Source organism: Drosophila subobscura, chromosome E (assembly GCF_008121235.1).
Source record: "Drosophila subobscura isolate 14011-0131.10 chromosome E, UCBerk_Dsub_1.0, whole genome shotgun sequence".
NCBI lineage: Eukaryota > Metazoa > Arthropoda > Insecta > Diptera > Drosophilidae > Drosophila > Drosophila subobscura.
In genome coordinates, this window is record NC_048531.1 from 13,371,568 (window position 1) to 13,393,241 (window position 21,674).

The following is a 21,674-nucleotide window of genomic DNA, read 5'->3' on the forward strand; positions in this document are numbered from 1 at the left end:
GAGTAAAGGGGATTGTGGAAACCTGCCTGAATGCTGGCACTGGATAACCCTGAGCGGGGCACATTATGGCCACAATTCCACCCAGAAGAACATATTCGATATTCGTTTTCTGTATTAAAGCCACACGGGGAGCAGCGCCACTAATGGGCTCTGAAAGAACAATCCAACAAGTGAGTAAAACCACTGAGAAAAACCCAAAGAACTGCCTGAATGTCTGGGAGCGGGGGAGAATCACCTGAAATATGGCACTGGATAGGCCTGTGCAGGACAGAGTAAGGTAATGCTGCCCGTCAGTGGAATGTCCACGTTGCGCGTCTTATCGCCAGAGGTAAGGCGAGGGCCCACACTGCCCACGGGCTCTACAAAGGGGTTGAGGGTTTGAAAGGATTGAAAAGGAACGCTTGAAAACTGCCCAAAAGCTTTGGGAATTACCTAAAAAACGGCACTGGATAGGCCTGACCCGGACAGAAGAGCGTAAAAGTGTCTGCCAGCCGTGCTTCGGCATTCTTTAAACGATTCTCAACACTGATTTTGGGCGCCACACTGCCCACGGGCTCTGAATAGTGAAGAAAATTATACAAAACTCTATCCATAACCTCCAGAAACTGCCTGAATGCTTGGACTGTTTACCTAAAGAACGGCACTGGATACGCCTGAGCTGGACAAAAGAGCGTAAAAGTTTCATTTGACTGCGCGCCCGCATCCTTGAGGCGTTCCCCAACACTGATTTTGGGTGCCACACTGCCCACGGGCTCTGCAATGAATGAAGTGAATGGAGAGGAGTGATTACCTGAATGCTGGCACTGGATACGATTGGGCTGGACAAAAGATGCTCAAATCCCCATGCAGCAGCACTTCCGCATCCTTGCGACGTTCCCCAACACTAATCTTGGGCGGCACACTGCCCACGGGCTCTACAGACAGACAGAACAAAGAGCATCAGTAAGGAGAAGGAGACTTGAAAACTGCCCAAAGTTGAAAGACAAACAGCTGCCCACGTGCCTCCCCTCAAGCCTCCTGCCTTCCTCCTTCCACTCAACTAACTTTTGGCAGAGGGGCGGGGACATTGGCGTGACAAGAATGGGTTAAATCGGGCGACAGTTCTGAGCTGGCTAATTGGAGTGCCAGAAGCCAATGAGGCCTGCGGAGTGGGTTTGTTCGGTAAAGCTCTTAATTGGAAAACTTTATCGAAGCGCCGCAACTGTGCCTCACCTGTAGAAGGGCACGGGGTAGGCCTGGGCGGGACAAAAGATGGCTACGGGCCGCGAGAGCCTGATGCTGTCGTGACTGAAGCCATCCTTCTTATTGACACGCGGCGCCACACTGCCCACGGGTTCTGCGAAAGAGATTCGAGGGTTTGGAGGGGGCATTGGGATTGGGCAACTCGACACTGGACGCACCTATGGAAGGGCACGGGAAAGGACTGTGCGGGACAACGCAGAGCCACAATGCCATGGACAGCGATGCGATCGTGACTGAACTCGTCATTCTTGTTCACCTTGGGAGCCACACTGCCCACGGGTTCTGCGAAAGAGAGATGGGGAGAGGCGATCCTCAACTGCACAAAGAAAACCTCAGGGAATGCCTTGGAGTACTCGACTTTACCTGTAGGCAGGCACTGGATACGACTGCGCTGGACACTGAATGGCTATGGTCTGGGAGGTCTTTATTCTGTCATGATTGAACTCATCGTTGCGATTCACACGGGGCGCCACACTGCCAATGGGTTCTAAGGGAAGGGAATGTTAATGCTGCCTGAAGGGGGGTTCTTTACCTAAATGCTGGCATGGGGTACGATTGTGCGGGACACAGCAGCGCCAGTGAACGGTTGGAACTGGCCCAAAAAATGCCCACTTTATCTTTGATTTCTACTTTGGGTGCGACACTGCCCACGGGCTCTGCAACGGGGAGGGAAGATTACATAAACTGGCAAAGGAAAACTGCCTGAAGCTGCTGGCTAGTGGGTCTCCCACTCAACGAAGGATTTACCTAAACGCCGGCATGGGATAACTCTGCGCCTTGCAGAACAAATTCAACGCTTGGTTCGAGTTTCGAATGGTGAAATCCATTTTGTCGTGCATGTCCACCATTGGAGCCACAGAGCCAATGGGTTCTGCAAGGACATGAATACGGTAGAGGTGGAAGCAAAAGAAAACTGCCTGAGAGTGGGGCGTAGCTGTCGGTCCTACCTATTGGAGGGCACAGGATACGATTGTGCGGGACAGAGCAGACTCAAGGGCTGGCCCTGAGGCTTATCCAGCCACGTGATGCGATCCTTGACATCCACTTTAGGGGCCACATCCCACGGGCTTTAGATGGGGTTCCAGGAGGGAGAAGGAGCTCGGAGCTCGGAGCTTACCGCCCAGGCACTGGGTTCCGGACACAGCAGACTGCCTATCGACCCAATCATTGGGATCCACCTTGGGCGCCACACTGCCCACGGGTTCTGCAAGGAATTCAAATGAGGTTCTGCCTGCTCCTGCCCAAAGAAGAAAACTGCCGAAATGGTGGAACGGGAAGCACTCACCGAAAGGCAGGCACGGGATAGGACTGAGCGGGACAAACAATGGCCAGACTGTGGCCCATCTGCCACGCGGGCATAGTTGATCTCATCTTTGATGTCCACCTTGGGCCGGACACTGCCCACGGGCTCTACGGAAAGGAAGTGGAAGGGTAAGGGGAAGGGACTGTCTTTAGTTGGAGCCTGAATGCTGGGATTACCTAAACGCAGGCATGGGAAACGACTGAGCGGGGCAGATGAGCGCCTTGGAGGCACCCAGACGAGTCCTGGCAAACGTGAACTCATCGCGAGTGTCCACTTTGGGCGCCACACTGCCCACGGGTTCTGTTTTGTGAGAATTAAAAGTTGATCTTGGGTCGAAATGTTGAACTGAATGTTGCTCAAGGGAACTCTAACCTAACGATGGGCACGGGATAGGCCTGGCCGGGGCACTGCATGGAGTAATCCTCTGCAGATTTCACCTGCAGCACCTGGAACTTGTCGTGCAGGCTCGTGATCTTGGGTGGCACCGCTCCAATGGGTTCTAGGGGGCAGAGAGAAGTCAGCTTAGGGAAGGAGGAACACCAAAAAGGCAGCCTAGAATGCTGGCATGGACTCGACACCCACCTAACGATGGGCACAGGATACGCCTGACCGGGGCACTGCATGGCAAAGTCTGCACCCAGTGGGACTTGCATCAACTGGAACTTGTCGTTGATGTTGTTGATCTTCGGCGGCACAGCGCCAATGGGTTCTGAAAGGGTGAGATGGAGCATTCATTACCTATTGCTGGGCACGGGATAGGCCTGACCGGGGCACTGCATGGCATAGACCCGACCCAGGGGCACCTCCATGGTGCGCACACGCTCGAGCAGATTCAGTTTGGGCGGCACCGAGGCCACGGGCTCTGAGGATGGCAAACAAAGGATGAGCTAACGCCTAAAGGGAACTGCCCAAATGCTGGATGGAGAACCCACCTGTAGACGGGTATGGGATACGACTGAGCGGGACACTTGAGGCTGAGACTCTTGCCCACATACGCGCGGGCATTGGCCACCTCATCGTCGATGCTGACTTTGGGCGGAACACTGCCAATGGGCTCTGCAAAGAGAGAAGACCCAAGGGAAAGGTAAGAACAATCAAAGCACTGCCTGAAAGGTGTCCGGGGGGTTGCCTAATGGAATAATCACTTCAATTACAGCCTGGAAACACCCCGAATAAATTGTAAATGTTCAGCCCGCACCTGTGCGGGGCAGAGCAATGCCAGGCTGACTCCCTCCGCCATTTCGCGTGTCTGCAGCTTGTCCTGAATATTTATTTTGGGCTTAACCGAGCCAACGGGTTCTATAAGCAAAAGGAGGAGTGAGAGCAGCGGCAGAAACCCACCTGGAGAGGGGCATGGGATACGATTGTGCCGGGCAGAGCATGGCAAAGCCACGCGACAGCTCCTCGTCTATGAACTGATGCTTGTCCTGGGCATTCACCTTGGGCCTGACACTGCCCACGGGCTCTACAACACAGAGGGGAAGGGAACTCGACTCTTACTTGAATACTGGCATGGGGTACGACTGCACGGGGCACTGAATGTTGAAACTGTGGCCACTGGGCAGCTGCATCATGCGAAAGCGCTCGAGAAAGTTCAGCTTGGGCGCCACACTGCCAACGGGCTCTAGAAGAGGAGGCAGGGAATCAAGGGAAGTCCAACGAGAAAACTCCTGACAAATGTTGGGACTGGCATTTACCTATAAATCGGCTGCGGATAGGCCTGGCCGGGGCACAGCAGACTCAAACTGAGCGAACTCCTGACCTTCACATGCTTCAGATCATCGGCATTTGTGATCTTGGGACTAACGCTGCCCACGGGCTCTGCAGGGGAGAGAAATAAAGTTTCCCGCTTGAAAGCTGCCTTACCTATAGAAAGGCTTTGGATAGCCCTGTGCCGGGCAGAGCAGACTCGAATCGTGGCTGCTTTTCCCCTTGATATGCTTGAAATCTTCGCCTGAACTGATTTTGGGACCAACGCTGCCCACGGGCTCTGCAAAAGGGAGAGGGAGAGGGAAAAGGTCGGAACACTGCCTGAGTTGGGAATTACCTATAGAGGGGCACGGGATAGGCCTGAGCTGGACACATCAGAGTGACACTCGCCTCGCGGCCCACGCGCACCGTGCGCGAATCATCGCCGGAGGTCAGACGGGGCCCAACGCTGCCAACGGGTTCTTGAAGAGGGTAAGAAGTCGATGAGTTTCTGCTCTGTCCCCTGCCTGATGTTGGGACGGGGACTGTGCTTTTATTACCTAAAAAACGGCACTGGATAGGCCTGAGCTGGACACATGAGTGTGACGCTGCCCTTCATGGGCGCCCGCAGGAGTGTGATGTGCTCCTGATTCCCATTGCCGCTCAACTGGGGACTGACGCTGCCCACGGGCTCTGAGTAAGCGAATTTAGGATGTTAAATGGAGGCTCCTGTCTGGGGAAAGCGCCTCGAATGTTGGGTTGTGGCTTTTACCTAAAGAAGGGCACGGGGTAGGCCTGTGCTGGGCACATCAGCGTGGCACTGTGACCCACTGTAACCTTGGGTATCCTTATGGCATCATCGCCAGCTGTCACCTTGGGGCTGACACTGCCAACGGGCTCTTGATTGAGAAGGGAAAGCATGTGGATTGAGTGGGGAAATCTAACGAAAGGACTGCCCGGATGTTGAGAGGTTTTACCTAAAGAAGGGCACCGGATAGGCCTGAGCAGGACACAGCAGGGTGGCTCCAGCCGTGAGAGGAACTCGCAGAATGCGCGACTCATCGCCGCTGGTGAGGCGGGGACCCACGCTGCCCACGGGCTCTGCGAGGGAGGGAGATGCCGATTAAGTGAAGGGCAGCTGAGGATCTAGCACCTGCAGTTGGGATAGGAGCAGGAGGAAGGAAGTCTTACCTAAAGAAGGGCACCGGATAGGACTGCGCGGGACAGAGCAGAGTGAGAGCTGCTCCAGCGGCAAACTGAACCACTTTGATGTCGTTGCCCGAAAGGAGTCTGGGAGCGACGCTGGCAATTGGTTCTTTCACAAGAGAAAATGGGAAACGAATGGCTCATAAAATAGAGAAATCTTTAACTGGAAACTGGCCAAAGTTGGGTGCAAATAGGGGCACGGAAGGGGTCCCGAAATTCACCTAAAAAACGGCGCTGGATAGGCCTGGGCGGGACAGAGCAGAGTCTGACTGCTGCCAGCGTCGCCCGTGAAGCTGCTGCTGGTCAGCGTATTGGGAAACTTGGGCGAAACCCTGCCAACTGGTTCTGCAAACGAATCGGAGATCAGAATTCAGATTAAGTATCCAAGAAAGCAGATCAATGGATCCATGGAGGAGGCTGCAGCTGAAAGTGTGGCACTTACCTTGAGAAATCGAATTGAAATGTTGCCTTGTGGCAAGGACTTGGACTGGGACTTGGACTTGGGCTTCGACTGGGTCTAGTTGAGAGCGGACCGACCCTAGCACTACTCTAAGCTGGGCTTTGTTTCAAGCCACGGATCAGATCGCATCGCTGTGCCGGTCGAGTACCCTATCCCAACATTCAGGCAGTTTTCAATTTGGAGCAACAACAAGTCTTTGCCGTGGTCACAAAGTAGACCAAAAAGTTTAAACTTCTACCATTCAACATTTACTTGTACGAATATTTAGCAAGGAATTATTTTGTGTGTGCAAAGAAAGAGATTTTAGGCGAAAAATCGTTTTGATTGCATTTTCAGTGGCTTGCAAGACTTGTTGTTTATTAATAAATATTAATAGCTAGAGAAATTAAAGAGAATATAGCGCTTAATGTGGCATATTGCATATATAAAACATTAAACGTTATATCCACTTTAATTCCATAACAAAACCAAGCAGTTTTCGTGTTTACTTCACGATTTCTGCTTGGTTTTGCGTTGAACAAATGTTTGGAATACTTTGGAATACTTTTGGAAACATTTAAATCATTTAATTCATCAAATACAAAATTCTGTAAATATTTAGTGCATTCCAAATAATTGCTGTGTATTTAAACAAACCTCAATTGAAAGTAACTTCATTTTATTTTTGTTATTTCTTTCAATTTTTGGTTTAGCAAAAAGAAAACTTTATAGAACTTTCTTTTGGAAAAGGTTTAAAAATAAACCAAAATGTGTAATGTAGAATTTTGTATTATTACATTATATTTAACAATATTTTGTTCTCTAAAGTTGACTTTTGCCGTACGAAAAACTTCAGTTATCATGGAAATAAGGGAATTTAGAACTAATGTTAACATAATTGAAGATTTTTGATATTTAAGCAAATATTTATCGAATAAAGTTATCAATCTACTCAATTAGTTAAAGAAATGTTCAATATTTGCAGGCTTTCAATATTTAATAATTTCGAGAAATGCGTCAATGGATAATTGTTCAAATTGGCATTGGAATATTTTTGTAAATTTGTAATTATTAATTATTACCACATTAATGAAACATTTGATTTCTAATATTTATCCCACAGATAACTGAAGTTCTTCTTTAAATGCAATAATCTAAATGGAAAGCAAATTGGCCCCACAGGCTCGACTTACCTGTGATGACGAGACGACCCTTGGTGGCGCTCAGACGTGTCTCTCCGGTCAGACGATGCTTGGTGCGGCACTGGTAGCTCTTGTAGCCATCCTCGGGTCCCACTTCGCGGATATGCAGTTCTCCAGAGGGCAGTACCAGATACTTGCCATCTGTGTGGGCCAATCGGTGAGAGAGAGGGCATAACAAAATGCAAATGTTAGTGGTTGCTGGGTCAAAGAGCTAAGCTTCTTGGCTAACAAAATCAAACTACATTTACCGTGGAATAAACTCAATTGAGTGGCGAGCCATCGAATTGAATTTATTCCCAAGAAAGCCACATGCAAGCCTCATGAATATTCATTTTTTGCTTTTACTTTTGCTTTTGCTTTTGCTTTACTTCAATTTAATTTGATTTTAATTTGTGCAAATCTTTTTGTCATTGTTAATCGTTGTGCGGCAATGTTCATGCAGTGTGACTTTCGTGGGGACTGGCTTTGGGACTGAAGGAGGTTTGAGATTTAAGTTTACAAATTATGTACAATTTACAGCACTCCTCAGTCCCAAAGGCCAATCGAAAGAGTTTTATTCAAACTTTGATTTGAGGCGCAAGAAACTGACTTTAATTTATTATTTGTTTGTCCGAGTTTGAATAAAATTCCTTTGTTTATGAACTAACTAAACACCAAAGCAATGCCAGGCATTTGTGGCATAAACAAAACGAAATCTTAGCTGCAATTTAATTGCACTTTTAATTTATATTCTTTTTAATTTTAGGAGCCACAAATTCCCCGACATTGCAGCCTTAAAACTTGTGTGTGGCATGCACCAACAAAAATGCCAATAACTTGAGATGAAATGCGGATTACAAATGGATTTTATGTACAGATATATGAATACAGATAATGACTTTTGTACAGCGATTGGTTAGATCGATTTGGTATTTGATTTGTAATATTTATTATTAGCATTTTTGTATGTATTTACACTGGACTACAGAACACAACGCTACGTTCGACTACATGAAGGGGTTCGGGATGTGCGGGCGAGTCAGGAGCGACTCTTGGATATTGGGTTGGGGGGGGAAAATAAAACAAGTTGGGATGTGGGAGATAAAAAGGAAAAGAAGAGAAAGAAATGAAGGAACAGAAGGAAACAGAAAGCAGAAGTGAAAGCCTAGGCAGCGGCGGCATATCCCAGAGATCCATTGATCCTCGAAGCAAATCGTATCGAATGGCAGGGAGCACGGATCGGAGTGGAGTTTTTAGTGGAGTAAATTTGAGGCAGAGAAGGGAATCATTACCGCTGGCTGTGATATCTTCTTGGGCATAAATATCACGCTGCTCATCCTCCACCCACGAGTCGACGACTATGAAATCGGCCACGAAACTGGGTATGTGGCACTTCACAATGGCGCTGTTGCCGCGCAATATGGACTCGTCCATGACATTGACGGTGTACGATTGTGGCACGACTGCAAGAGTTTTTGGTAGAGAGTTTTGAGGCATTTTAGGAATGGGAAAATGAAAAAGGAAATAAATCATATTTGTGCGGGTGGGTGAAAACCCCTTCATGTGCGGACTCCAAACTCTCTGATGGGGAGGCCTACCCGTGATGTTTTTGGTGTACACCTCGCCCTCGGTGTCGATCCAATCGGTAATGTCTATGTGATCCGCCACAAAGGACGGTGTCTGGCACTTGAATATCGCCGCATTGCCCTTGATCACGTACTCGTCGTACACTTGCGACTCAAAGAACTGCTTAACCACTGCAACAAGTCAGGGGATACGAAATGAGGGATTGGAAGGAGCATGGAGCATGGAGCATGGAAGTGGAAGTACTACGCTTAAGCCAAACAGAGAGAGAGATGAAGGAGAGAGCTTCTCCAAGGGGTTACCCGTAGACTCGGTGGGCAGGGGCCGCTGCATCTCGACACCCTCCTCATCGATCCAGGCCTCCACGTCGATGAAATCGGCCACGAATGAGGGCACCAGGCACTTGAGTGTGGCAGCATTGCCGCGCAGCACAAACTCATCGATGACGCGGGTCTGATAAAACTGATGGACAACTGAGGGAGGGAAGAATCAAACTAAAATCGAAGGGAAATGCAAGGATTTTGTGTGTGGACAGGGACTACAGAGAGAGAGAGAGAGAGAGAGAGTCCAAGTACCCGTCTCGTCTGCATTATTTGGGATAATAATTGCGACCCTCCGAGTCCAGCCAGTGATCGACAAAGACAAAGTCTGCCACATACGAGGGTATTTCGCACTTCATTACCACAGAATTGCCTCGAATGACATACTCATTGTCCGCCTCCGCTTCATATGTTTGGATCACGACTAAGCCAAAGAGAAAACATAAAAGTTGAAGATAAAAGCGTGGATGGGGGAGGGAGTTAGCAGCCAGGACCCTTAGTTACATTTTGTTGAGACTGTACTTCGTACCGTAAGCGGCAGTGGCATTGTTGCGCCACAGCTCGACGCCCCCATCGTCCACCCAGGCCTCGACCTGCACAAAATCGGCCACGAATGAGGGAATCTTGCACTTGACGACCGCCGCATTGCCCCTGATCACATACTCGTTCTCTGCCTCGGTTATGTAGAACTGCGAAACGACTTTAAATCGAGAGAGCAAATCATAATTACGGAATGGGAAATGAACTTTAAAGGATGCTGGAGGGAATGCAGGGGTTTGTAGCTGTAATAATCCTAAGACTAAGTCAAAGTAGAGTCCAAAACTGGCCACCACATCGCACCATAATTGTCCGAGAAGGACAAGACATTGCCCTCGTCGTCGATCCAGGACTCCACGCGCACAAAATCGGCCACAAACGAGGGTATGGAACACTTGAGCACCGCCGCATTGCCACGTATGACATATTCGGTCATTATTTCGGCCTCATAAAACTGATTGACAACTGCAAAAATGATGTAGGGAAATCATAAAAGGAAAAGGTGTAAAATGAAAGCTGTGGGTGGGAGAGTGACGAGGAACCCCCTCAAGTCTTTGGTTTGCCTTTTCTCTGCAGTAAATAAAGTACCATAATTATCAGAGTGCCGCAGCTCGGTGCCTGCCTCATCGATCCAGGACTCCACGCGCACAAAATCAGCCACAAATGAGGGAATGGAGCACTTGAGCACCGCCGCATTGCCACGAATGACATACTCCATGAGAATATCAGCGCCGTAATACTGATTGACAACTGCGTTACGATAGAAAGGAAATCAAAGCTAAAGCAAGGAATTGATTTTGGAAGGAAAAGGAAGGTAAGTCCTACTTAAAACTAACAACAAAGTAGATCCAAAGGGTTCTGATTTCTGTACCGAAATTCTCTTGGGGCGCATACTCCGTGCCATCGCTGGCCACCCAGGCCTCCACGCGCAGGAAATCGGCCACGAAGCTGGGTATTGTGCACTTCAGCACCGCCGTATTGCCACGGATGACATATTCAGAGACGACTTCAGCCTCGTAATACTGATTCACGACTGCCAAAGGTTGGAAAATGAAATGAAAATTGTAAGGGAATAAAGAAAAGGGTGAAAAGGAAAGGGTAGGGGTAATGATCTTCTAGGGGTTTACAGATTTCATTTGCCCAAGAATAAACAAGTGTTTTGTGTACCAGCAGCTCCCTGTTGCTCGCCGAGTGTGCCATATAGCTTGCCCTCTTCGTCCTGCCAGGATACGACCTGGACAAAGTCCGCCACAAATGATGGTATGGAACATTTCAACACCGCCGCGTTGCCCCTTATGACATACTCGTTGTTGACCTCTGACTCGTAAAACTGTTGCACAACTGCAGGAGGGGAATCGTGGGAGTAGATTACAGCAGATTTTATAATGAAAGTACGAGAGAAAGAACGCGGCAGAACGAACAGTCGCTGGCTGGCAGACTCCTTGCGTGTGGCGAGGCGTGTGAAAATGTGCACAGCCAGTGGAGTGCACTTAATGGCAGGCCACTAAAGCGCAGGCCAGTGGGAAAGCTACTCCCTCCATGCAACCATCCAAAATGGTTAATAATACGTAGTTCTGATAACATTGCTCAACAGCACGCAGAGGGGCAGACGCAGACACACAGAAACTCCGATTAAGACACACAAAATGTAAACTTAAAAGATGAAGAAGGGAGTGGGGAATGGGGAGATGGGCAGAGTCTCACTTAAGCTACAGCTACAGTTATAGCCAAAATGGCAATGCGTTTAGACAAACCATATTCTTGGCCTGGGGAAAAGTCCTCGCTCTGGTCCGTGTGCCAGGACACAACGCTCACAAAATCGGCCACAAATGAGGGAATTTCGCATTTGAGTACCGCCGCATTGCCGCGTATGACGTATGCCTTATTTACATCGGTGTCATAGTGTTGGGCAACGACTAAAACAGCGCACACAAACCACAAAACAAATGAAATTTTATACAGAAAGCAAAAAAGGAAACTAAAGAAGATCCAAGGAGACGGAGACGGAGACAAAGGCAAAGGCAAAGGCGAAGGCGAAGGAATCATTTTGCACACTGTTTTCCTAAACAGTTATTGCCTAACCAGTGTTGGTTAATTGAGTTACAGTTGGTGTTTGTTTGAGTAGAGTGTAGTTTGTTGGGTGTATTTCTTTTTTGTACAGTGTTACAATCATTATTAGTGTTGGTTAACTGTACAGCAGCTCTGTACAGAAGTGAAGTGGACTGTATTGGTTGTTTCTCTGTGTGTTTTCTCGTTGTTCTAGTGTTGTACAATAGTTAAAGCAGTGCACAAAAACACACACAGAGATTTTTCACACACCATATTCAGTGTCGGGATAGAAATTCTCTTGCTGATCGCTATGCCACGATATAACATTCACAAAATCGGCGACAAACGATGGTATATCGCATTTCAGGATAGCAGAATTGCCGCGTATGACAAACGCCTTGTGTATATCCTCTTCGTAGTGTTGCGAAACGACTAAACGTAAGAAATTAAAATAAAGTTGATAATAAAAGAATGAAAGAGTGATGGATGAGAGATGAAAGATGGATGGAACCAATTCATGCTTTTAGTAGACCAAAACAATCTAATCTAACGCTAGAGGAATGGATTCTGTCTAGATTCCGCACCGTATTCCGTGCCCGGAAAGTAGCTCTCCTCCTCGTCGGCATGCCAGGAGACAACCTCAACGAAATCGGCGACAAACGAGGGTATCAGACACTTGATAACCGCCGCATTGCCGCGTATGACATGCTCCTTGTTCACATCCGCCTCGTAGTACTGGGCAACCACTGCAGAGTGGGGAAAGGGAGAATGAGTCGGGTGACATTCACACGCTAAAACCTATTCCTGGAAGTGCTCTTTGGTTCGGCTGGTTGGAAACTCATTAAATGAACAAAAACACCCGAAACTATCATAATCACTCTTAAGCCGCCTGGACAGGCCAAGTTAATTTCAATTAAGCAAAAGTTTTGCTGTGTGGCCTTCGTAGATATATTTCATGCCGGACAAAAGCAGCGGGCTGGCTGGCTCTCTGCATACTTCGTTTTCCTTCACACATAACATGAGCATAAAATGATAAATTCCCCTGGTTAATAGCAAGCGAAAGCAAACGACAATAATGATGTCAGGCGAGAAAGAGAGAAGGAGGGGACAGGGACAGGGACAGGTCGACTGGGGGCAGAGGTAACGAGGAGTCCGTTCAGGTGTGCTGGCTGGCTAATTGCCAGGGAACACGTCAGCCGATGGAGCGGCGATGAGTAAGCGGGGTTGTAGTTGTGTGTTGCTCTCCAGCATGATGCCAACATAATTAGCTAAAATATAATCAAGGCTGGCCTATTTAGGCGTCGCTCCATGGAAGCGGAAGTAACCGACGGGGCCAAGGGACGCGGCTGTCTGGCCCTATAACTCGATAAGCCACCTCCCCCGCACACACAGCCAGAACTGTGGCCAAGTGACAATTGCATCACCGCAGGAAGCTGAGCTGTCAAGTGGCAAGTACAGTTGCCAACAAAACACTTCAAGTGGCTGACAGCAGAGGAGATGAAGCGAAGCGGCAAACCGATTAAAGTGAAAATGCCAACTTGCATTAAATTCCAATGAACATTGCGAAAAAACTCTGCAAACGAATGTCTGAACGAGTACTCGTGTGTGTGTGTGTGAAAATGAAAGCGCGTGGAAAACATTTGCAGCTAAATCCAAGGAAAATTCATTTTTAATTGCCGATAATGTAACTGCAAAACAGTGGAAGAAAAAAATCCCCAACGACGATAGGCGGCGGGCGGTCAAAGTGAAACGAAACTCGCCAACGTCGATCGATCATCGGATGGTTGCGGGGGGGATTTCAGCTGAAAACTTTGAGTAGAAATGTTAAGCGGAGGGCAGTGCAAGTGTTTAAGAGTTGGATTTTCTTTTCAAATATTTGCTAATTCATTTAATTTAAGTTTTAAAGCAGGACAGAAAAAAAATATATTTTTAAACATTTTTGGAATCATTTTTCCCATAGATTAAATATATATATGTATATATTTTTTTTTTTTCCAAGTGAATTTTAGCATTTCTTGTCTGACTTTACTTTGCCATTTTTCTCTGAGTGTTTCTTTGATATTTTCTAATGGATTTCTTTAGCTGTTTCATTGCAAAATATTGTATTACATTCTCCCTGCAAATGGAATCTCTACCAACTTTAATTTTATTCCACACCTTGCACTGCCCTTCGCTTAGCCAAGTAACCGCTCAACTTACCGGCTCGCACATGCACATCCCGTGATATGATGGATCCAAACTGGTTGCGGGCCAAACAAGCGTAGACCTGAGCGTGCACCTCCTGGCGGTAGTCCTCGGCGCGGAAGGGCGGAAAGACCAGCTTGCCGTCGGATGAGATCTGTCGCAGGCCGGGCACATCGCCCACGGCTGTGCCATCGCTGCGTATCCAGATAATCTCGGGCATGGGATTGCCGCTGGCCTTGCACTCGATCTCGGCGCCGGTGGAGTTCGAAAAGTCAATGCGATTGGTGGGCTCTTTGAGGAAAACGGGTCCCTTCTGGTCGGCATCTGGTGGATTGGCAGCCAGAGTTTGACTGGCAAAAGCTGTGCGGGAGAGAGAGAGAGAGAGAGAGAGAGAGAGAGAGACAAATTAGTTATTAGAAATACAAACAGAATGGTAGCGTAGAACTTCCGCAACGGAAGTGCATTGATGGGTGGAGTAGGTGTACGTGGTGGAGTACTTTTCTGTATTCATAGCCATGTCCATGTCCATGTCCATGTCCATGATCCATGTCAACAGTTTGTCTATTGTTTTCCACCTTTGCTGTTTGACAATTGAGTGCCACGGATCAGCGACTCTCTCAACCGGGCAATCCCGAGTGCCAACAACAAAAGCTCTTTTATGTTATTTTAGTTTTTTCCAGACACAACTTTTGCTGGCAGACAAAAGGCCTAGGCCCAGGCCCAGGCACAGGCAGGCACAAGGCAAAAATCGTTCGTTGACACTTTTGCCAGACCCCCAAGCCCCTTCCTGCCGTTACTGCTGTCAGTTTTGCACTGGCAAACGATTCCATATTCAATTTTATGCACTGCCATGTCCCACTGCCTCTTCCTCCACCCCGTGTCTATCCTTTGTCACAGTCTCCCATTCCCCCTTCGCCCCGTCAGGTTTTGATGCAATTCTTGAGGCGTGAGTCTGCTATTTGTCGGCTCTGGGGATATTTTAGGCTTTGGCAAACTATTTACCAAAGAAAATTGTTTGGCTGCCATGCGCCAACAGTGAGAAGAAGGAGAAATGTCGTTGGGGAATCCGATTTGTACCGTAATCTGAAGGGAAAATGTAATATTAAATATCCCAGGCTACAGATTTCTTGTTTCAGGGAACTCAATGTTGTAATATTCTGAAATTTATGAGAATTCCTGCCCCAAGAAAATCATGGAATGAAATGAAAACGAACGAATCAATTGGTTGACTATTTTTGGAGGCTTGTGCGTGTCCATTAAAAATTCCAACAAATTACGTTTCGAGGCGTTACTTTGAATTGTCGCTTAACAAATTAATTGCTCAATTGTTGAATGTGTTCCATAAATAGGGGAGGACAGGAAGTGTAATTTCCATTTAATGAATTTTCCTTTCAAACATAAAATGCGTAATATAAATAATGCCACCAGATTCAACTTCAAACTGCCATTTAATTTTAAGCCCCACTGTACTTGAATGGCTCTGCATTCACACACACACACACACACAGGCACGCTCATATCAGATTCAACATGTGCTTGCCATACGGGCAGCGAGAGCGAGAGAGCGCGAGCAAAGCGTGCAAAAAGATGTGCGCAAAACGAGGAAGAGGAATGAGCGTGCGGAAAGAATAAAATACGCAATTGAAAATAATATTTTGCAGCTGTTCTTGCAACTGATCAATCGACAGGAGGGGGAAGATAAACATGCGACACAAAGGATGTGAAAAAGGGGAAATTAAGATTTTTATCGCTTTCTTTCTTTCTGCTTCTCTGTTTCCGTTTCCACTCAAACGTTATTTTATCCCTTTCTACTGACTCTCTTTCGTCTTATTAATTCTATTGTGAGTAATTTCCATAAAGAGATTTGCTCTTTAAGCAAATATTTTGATTGTCTTTTGCTTCTTTCTTCTCTTTTAGGCTTTGCTTTTACTCTACCTCCACTTGCTGCAGAGTTCGCGCGCTGTCCAATTCGTCTTTCAACCAGATTTTCGCATTGCACCTGCTTCTTCTTTTTATTTTTGTTTCCTTTTGTCTTCTGCAGCTTCCCCCCAAGAGGAATAGCAGCAGGTGCTTTTTGTTATTGCCAAAAGTTTGAAGCTTACCTTAAACCAACAACAACAGAATTCACAGAACGAAACCGGTTGAAGTGGCAAAAAAGTAGCCGCCATTTAACACAGCGAACCAAAAAGCTAATAAAGCAAAGGCAAAAGCAAAGCAAAGCAAAACCTGGAGACAGCAAAGCTCTCTGCTCTCTCTCTCCCCCTCTCTGTGCTCGGCTTAATGAAGCACTCAAAACTATGTTTTTGTCTGAAATAAACGCGCTATTTTCCACTTATGCAGGCAATTTGCACAAGACGATGATGATGATGATTGTTGATTCCAACTAAGGTCAACATTATGCACTGCATCAAAAGCCTGAAAGGGGGTCTTGGAAGTGACTCAGTCTCAAGTCGGCAGCCTCTCAAATGTTTAGCACTCGTCTTGGGTCAACACAGCACACAGTAGCCGCGACGAATAGCAAATAAACAAAAGCCACAGCAGAGCAAGAGAGAGAGAAAGAAAGAGTAGATTAAGCTTTGTCAGGGGGTAATGGAATGACTAATACCACAAACAACAATAGAAGGGAACAGAGAAGAGAAGAAACGAGGCGACACGCAATTCCAGAAGTGTCAAATTACGGCGTCGAAAGCTCAAGAAAAGTAAACAAATATTGAACATCGAATTCGACAGCCACAAAAGGGTTCGAATATAAAGCCCTCCTCCTTCTCCTCATCACGAACTGCTTCCGTTCCACTAATTAACCCATTTCCAGACATACACAAAACCCTTGGCACCTCATGTAAAGGCAAATTGGAAATTAATAACTTCCGTCTAAACAAAAACAAAGGGAATAAGAGTTCAATAAGCACACACACACGCGACACGGCAGGCCCCACCCAACGGAACGCCTCCTCATCACGCACTCTTGTCATCGAGGTCGGAAAATAAACACACGCACGACCAGCGACCACCATATGGGGAACAATTAATGTCCAGCCAAACCCCCCAAACCAATACGATTCCACATAATAGGAGTGAGTACCTTCTGGTGTTGCATGCAATGAATCTCAACCATTTCGATGGAATTTCGTGTCGCTGAAAGAAACATCTGCTCTGCGAGAGGTACAGAAACCAGTCCGACAGCTGTTCGAAAGAGCCGGCAGATCAGAACAGGTATCTCAATGTCAGCGGTACGATACGATACTGGTACGGGTACGGTACCCACACACCCACACTCATTCATGCGAATCGTGTGGCGTTTACCCACACACACAGTTAAGTCCACAAAATATGAACAATTATGTGCTGGTCCAAATGGAAAAGTTAATATCCATTGAGAATGATTTTCTGTAGATCGAAATTGAATTCCTACAGCAGAATTCCTACAGCATACCCTCTAAGCACTCTACAAGAACTCGTACAAATAATTAGGTAATGCGTGACACAGATAATTGCAGTCGTGTCCTGCCCACACACTTCTCCAACTTTGTCCAGACACTCAATTACCGCGCAGGCAGACACCTCGCAACCCAACCTGTCCCACCTCTGCGTGGACACAAGATGTCAGAGTGAGCTGCCACGCTGCTGACAGAAGGTGACAACAACAGGCAGAATAACCGCAACAAACCGCAGCCGCAGACGACACGTGAGAGAGAGACAGACAGACAGACAGGCACCGTTAAGGCGACACAGGAGAACAAAAAGTGGAGCAGCACGGACCACGTGGGGTTCAGTGGGGGATGATGATGATGCTACTGTTTCTGCTGCTGGCACGATGATGATGATTTGACAGACAGTAGATGGCTCCGCACAGTGGGATACAGTCAAAGTACGACAACAAAGCGTGGAGCAATGGTGGACAACATGTATACTAAGCTTTCCATTCCACTGTGCCTGACCAGCTTTTACTAGAAAGGGAGCAGTGGGAGAGAGAGAGCGAGCGACCCACAAATGTGGGTGACAGAAGGAGAGCTAAAAAGAATGGCTTGAGGGTGGATTTGCTGTCTAATTGAAAGCGTTGCACAACAACAGTTACGCCAGCCGAGGCCAGGCAGCAGGTAGCCAGAGAAAGCAGCAGAAGAGCGTAAGACCGGAGAGCAGACAACGACAGCCAGCACACGTGCACAATCTGCGTCATGCTGGGGAATGCATTTGGCGTTGAAGAGAGATCCAAGGAGCCAACGACAGAAGACAGTGGGAGACAAAGAAAATGTAGAAGAAGCGAGGATGAGGATGAAGTTGAGGAAGACCAAAAGAAGCATATCGTATGCGCTTTGCATATTGAATCGAGTTGACGTCGTCACCGTCGCCGGCGCATTAATTAAGCCAGACGCAAAAAGACTTGTTAAAAATACATAAACATACGTACAGATAAATATATGTAAATATGTATGTACATATGTATGTATGTTTGTACTGTACATTTACTCGTAATTCACAATGGAACTTTTTTGTTGTAGCCTGCCCTGCAGATTGTGGAGATGCGAATGATACACTGAAACACGATGGACAAGTTGGCAGCCCCCAAAAATGACGAAACGTGACTCAGGCAGGGGGAAAAAACGACATACAGTTGCGAAAAAAATAATAGCACCACTACAACACATTTTGTTCTTGGACAAAAAAAAAGCAATTACTGTTGCGATTTTTTTAAATTTTTAGTTTTTTCATATAGTTAAGTTCTCCCCATTAACAAACAAAGTGTTGCCTTTCTTCAAAATTCTGTCTTTATATTTTTTTTTTTAACTTTACGAAAAAATACCACGAATATGGCGAAAAAAATAATAGCACCGTTAGCACTATTTTAAGTGAATATCCGTAATTTCGCGGAATTGACTTTGTATAAACCACGTATTTATTAGTTTTAACTAATATTTCATTGTTTCTATCATAAAAGCTAATAATAATCATTACAATAATACGTGGAAAGCTCTGAAATGCGAAAAAGCGCGACCCTTGCAAAAAATTTATGTTTGACGTAAAAACTTACAGAGAATTTGGTCAATTGGTAGGCAGTTTCAATAAAATTATTAAAAACGCCTTAAACTATGAAGAAAAGTGTAAAACACGTGGATGAAAACGATCTATGACCCCTTTTGGGGTCAAAAGGCTGATTCGCGAGAGCAAGAAGGTTCCCTTCAAGCCTGCTATGGAGCTTAAAAAAAGAGCTTAAAATAAAAGCGATGGGCTAAAAAGTTTGGAAATAACTTAGACAACATAGCCTAAAAGCCTGCTGCCCAAAAAAAATCGCACTTTTAAACGCCAGGCAAATTACTAAGCACATGATTTTTGCAAGGGAGCATGCCAATTGAACATCCCTATAATGGCGCATAAATTTTAATGTCAGATGAGTAAAAAGTGTTTTATTTACTGAAAAGGGATCTCGATCATACTTAAGACGTTCAAGGAACACCAGTACACCAAAGAAAACCATTTAAAATAAAAGGTTGAATTTAATGGTATGGGCCTGATTCTCTTACTATGAAGTAGGGCCAATGCATTGACTATAAACCATCATGGATCAGCACGTGTCCTTGAATTTCATGGAGACAGTAATGCTACCCTTTGCAGAATACGAAATTCCACTCGTATGGGTCTTTCAAACGGAAAATAGCCCCAGCATGAAAGCAAAGGAATGGTTCAGGGCCAACACTGAACGTGTTAAAGTGGCCTGCACAGTCGCCTGACATAAAACCGATTGAAAATCTGTGGTCCGACGTCCAGAAGGCAGTTGCTGATTCCAAACCAACCACTGTCGGATCACTTTGAGAACAAATTTAAGAGTCCTGGTCCAAAGCTCCCCAAAAGCTATGCCTGGACTTAGTGGATTCCATGCCAAGACGCTGCGCAGCTAATGTTGCCAAAATAGGACACTGAACTAAATCTTGAATGATAAATATTGATTTAGAATTAATAGTTCAAAAGTGTTAACTAAGAAATTCATTACTTGTTGGTCATTTTTTAAATTTTAAATCCATTTTTCAAAAGTGGTGCTATTATTTTTTTCGCCTAATTTTACGAGTTTCTCTAAAGTTCCTTAAATAACTTAAAAGTCTTACAAAAAAGGTGATTTTTTTTGTTGTTCCCAGATTTGTAAGAGTCTTCCCTTTCTAAAAATGTGCTTAAAGTTTCCTTAAAGTTAAAAATGTGAGTTGGGCAACTATTTGAAAATTGCTTGTGGTGGTGGTGCTATTATTTTTTTCACAGCTGTACATATGAAAAGGTAAGAGATGACGAGAGGGAGCAACATGCCTGGACGTACAGACATCCATGGCTCGTCGTAGATGATGTCTCTGCCAGATAAGTGTCGCCTCGTTCTGAAATTGGGGTTCGGCATGTGAAGGAATGAAGGAGGAGCGTGAAGCGAGAAGAACTGGTGGATGGGTGAGGCCAATAATCAACATATTTTACAAATTATTATGATGGCTTGATTCCATTTTTAGGGGGCGCCAAACCCGATGTTAATCATTTCACCCGCTTCGCTCCAACTCTTCCACCGAATCGGCTTGATTTTTGAGATTCCTCTGCCTTGTGTTTTGAAGATAAAAGAATTTTCAATTTAACGCCATATAAAATATGGAAATTTATATTTCAGGCAAAGTTAACCTTAAATCAAAGCTATTTAAAGGGGGGAATAAGCAGTGTAAAACGGTCAACCACTGGCCCCTTAAAATCCAACACAAAACGGTATAAACACCCAACAACAACACCCACCCATTCATCCCATCCCTGGCCCCACCTAATGCGAGCAACGAGGTTGAGTCCCTTTGCGTTCCAGGGACTCTGTGAAGTGCGGCAACAGCGCCTTCTCGCTCCAAATACGCTTTTCCGAGCGCAGGCAGAGACATAAATAAGTATAATAATATTTTTACACCCAACGTGATGAGGGACGGACACCCAGTCGGAGAGAGAGAGAGAGAGAGAGAGAGGGATGAGGGATAATGTTTGGCAGAGAGGAGATTTGTGCGTGTCGACGGAGTGCTTTTAGTTATTACAGAATGGCAGGGGAGGAGCAAGTGCTCGCCCTCTCTGTGCAGTCCTATATCCACTCTCCCACTGGGGGACTGTCTTTGAAATCAAAAAGTGCATGACCCCAAAATTTAGAGCAAATCTTAACTGGATAAAAACAATTTCCATTTTTCACAAGTTTTCGTTAGTCTCTCACTCTCCCTCTCTCTCACTATATAAGAAGGGTGAGAGAGAGAGTGAGAGTGAGGTGACAGAGTGCGAAGGGTTGACGGAGGGTGAAAAGCAACGTTGCCGTTTTTTCGAGTCCATAAAAATTAGAATTTTTCAGCTTTCCCTACTAAATGTTGCACCCACTTAAGTAAGTATCTTAAAAAAAACCCCATAAATTGTAGAGATTTGCAGGCAAGTCGTAAAATATTTCGAGTTTACAAAATACTTTTTATATTTACAGCATGCACAGATAGATATTTTCAAGTTTTGTTTCAGCCAGAAGCACTTAAGGAGAGTCCCATAGAATTTTGTGTGTATGACAAATGCTTTTAATGGTGCCCCCTTCGGGCTGTCATGTCTTTCGTGTGGACTTGTTAAGAATGTAGAGAAAAAGCGAGCAAAGCACAGCGCTCGATTCTTTGAAGTATCTAAATTGAAGCGTTTTCTTTTGGAGAGCTGCATGCCACGATTCTCGTGTGTTGCCAATTTTCAGCTTCATTATATGCCAATTATTTACACAATTATCGAAAAAGTTGCTCCGTCTGGCAGCCAATTCGCTGCCAATTCTACTCCATTCTCCACAGAGAAGTTGACAAACAACTTTTGAACTATGAGTAGTGCAAATGCGGGGAAAAGTAGGCTGCCTGCAATGGCTCATAAAACAGAAAATTGCGACTGCATGATGACGTCAGTTGTAGATTACTCGAATGTCTATGCCTGGA

The 21,674-nt window shown here is 46.0% G+C and overlaps 1 protein-coding gene and 1 long non-coding RNA gene across 50 annotated transcripts in view; one reads left to right on the forward strand and one right to left on the reverse strand.

Annotated features, from left to right (window-relative positions):
• LOC117892063 overlaps window positions 1-7,154 on the forward strand; it is a 46,717-nt gene extending 39,563 nt beyond the window's left edge. Inside the window, exon 3 of the long non-coding RNA XR_004648673.1 lies at window positions 7,003-7,154. This is a non-coding gene — a long non-coding RNA (uncharacterized LOC117892063). The remainder of the gene's footprint in view (window positions 1-7,002) is intronic.
• The window catches only part of LOC117892061 (Down syndrome cell adhesion molecule-like protein Dscam2), a 66,212-nt gene that overhangs the window by 37,479 nt on the left and 7,059 nt on the right, over window positions 1-21,674 (reverse strand). For 12 of the 49 annotated variants that reach the window (XM_034798045.1, XM_034798038.1, XM_034798030.1 and 9 more), the window contains exons 3-6: window positions 13,750-14,094; window positions 10,669-10,842; window positions 7,073-7,222; window positions 4,795-4,927 (exon numbers count right to left, since the gene is read on the reverse strand). In XM_034798045.1, the coding sequence (XP_034653936.1) occupies window positions 4,795-4,927; window positions 7,073-7,222; window positions 10,669-10,842; window positions 13,750-14,094 (802 nt within the window). Of the gene's footprint in view, window positions 1-432; window positions 557-630; window positions 755-790; window positions 915-2,721; window positions 2,846-2,917; window positions 3,045-3,283; window positions 3,408-3,477; window positions 3,602-3,886; window positions 4,011-4,592; window positions 4,717-4,794; window positions 4,928-5,661; window positions 5,786-7,072; window positions 7,223-8,352; window positions 8,524-8,658; window positions 8,818-8,946; window positions 9,118-9,493; window positions 9,665-9,804; window positions 9,967-10,089; window positions 10,235-10,372; window positions 10,535-10,668; window positions 10,843-11,255; window positions 11,418-11,820; window positions 11,983-12,134; window positions 12,297-13,749; window positions 14,095-21,674 lie in introns of those variants that run through there. The other 37 variants (XM_034798018.1, XM_034798011.1, XM_034798001.1 and 34 more) reach the window with 29 other exon arrangements.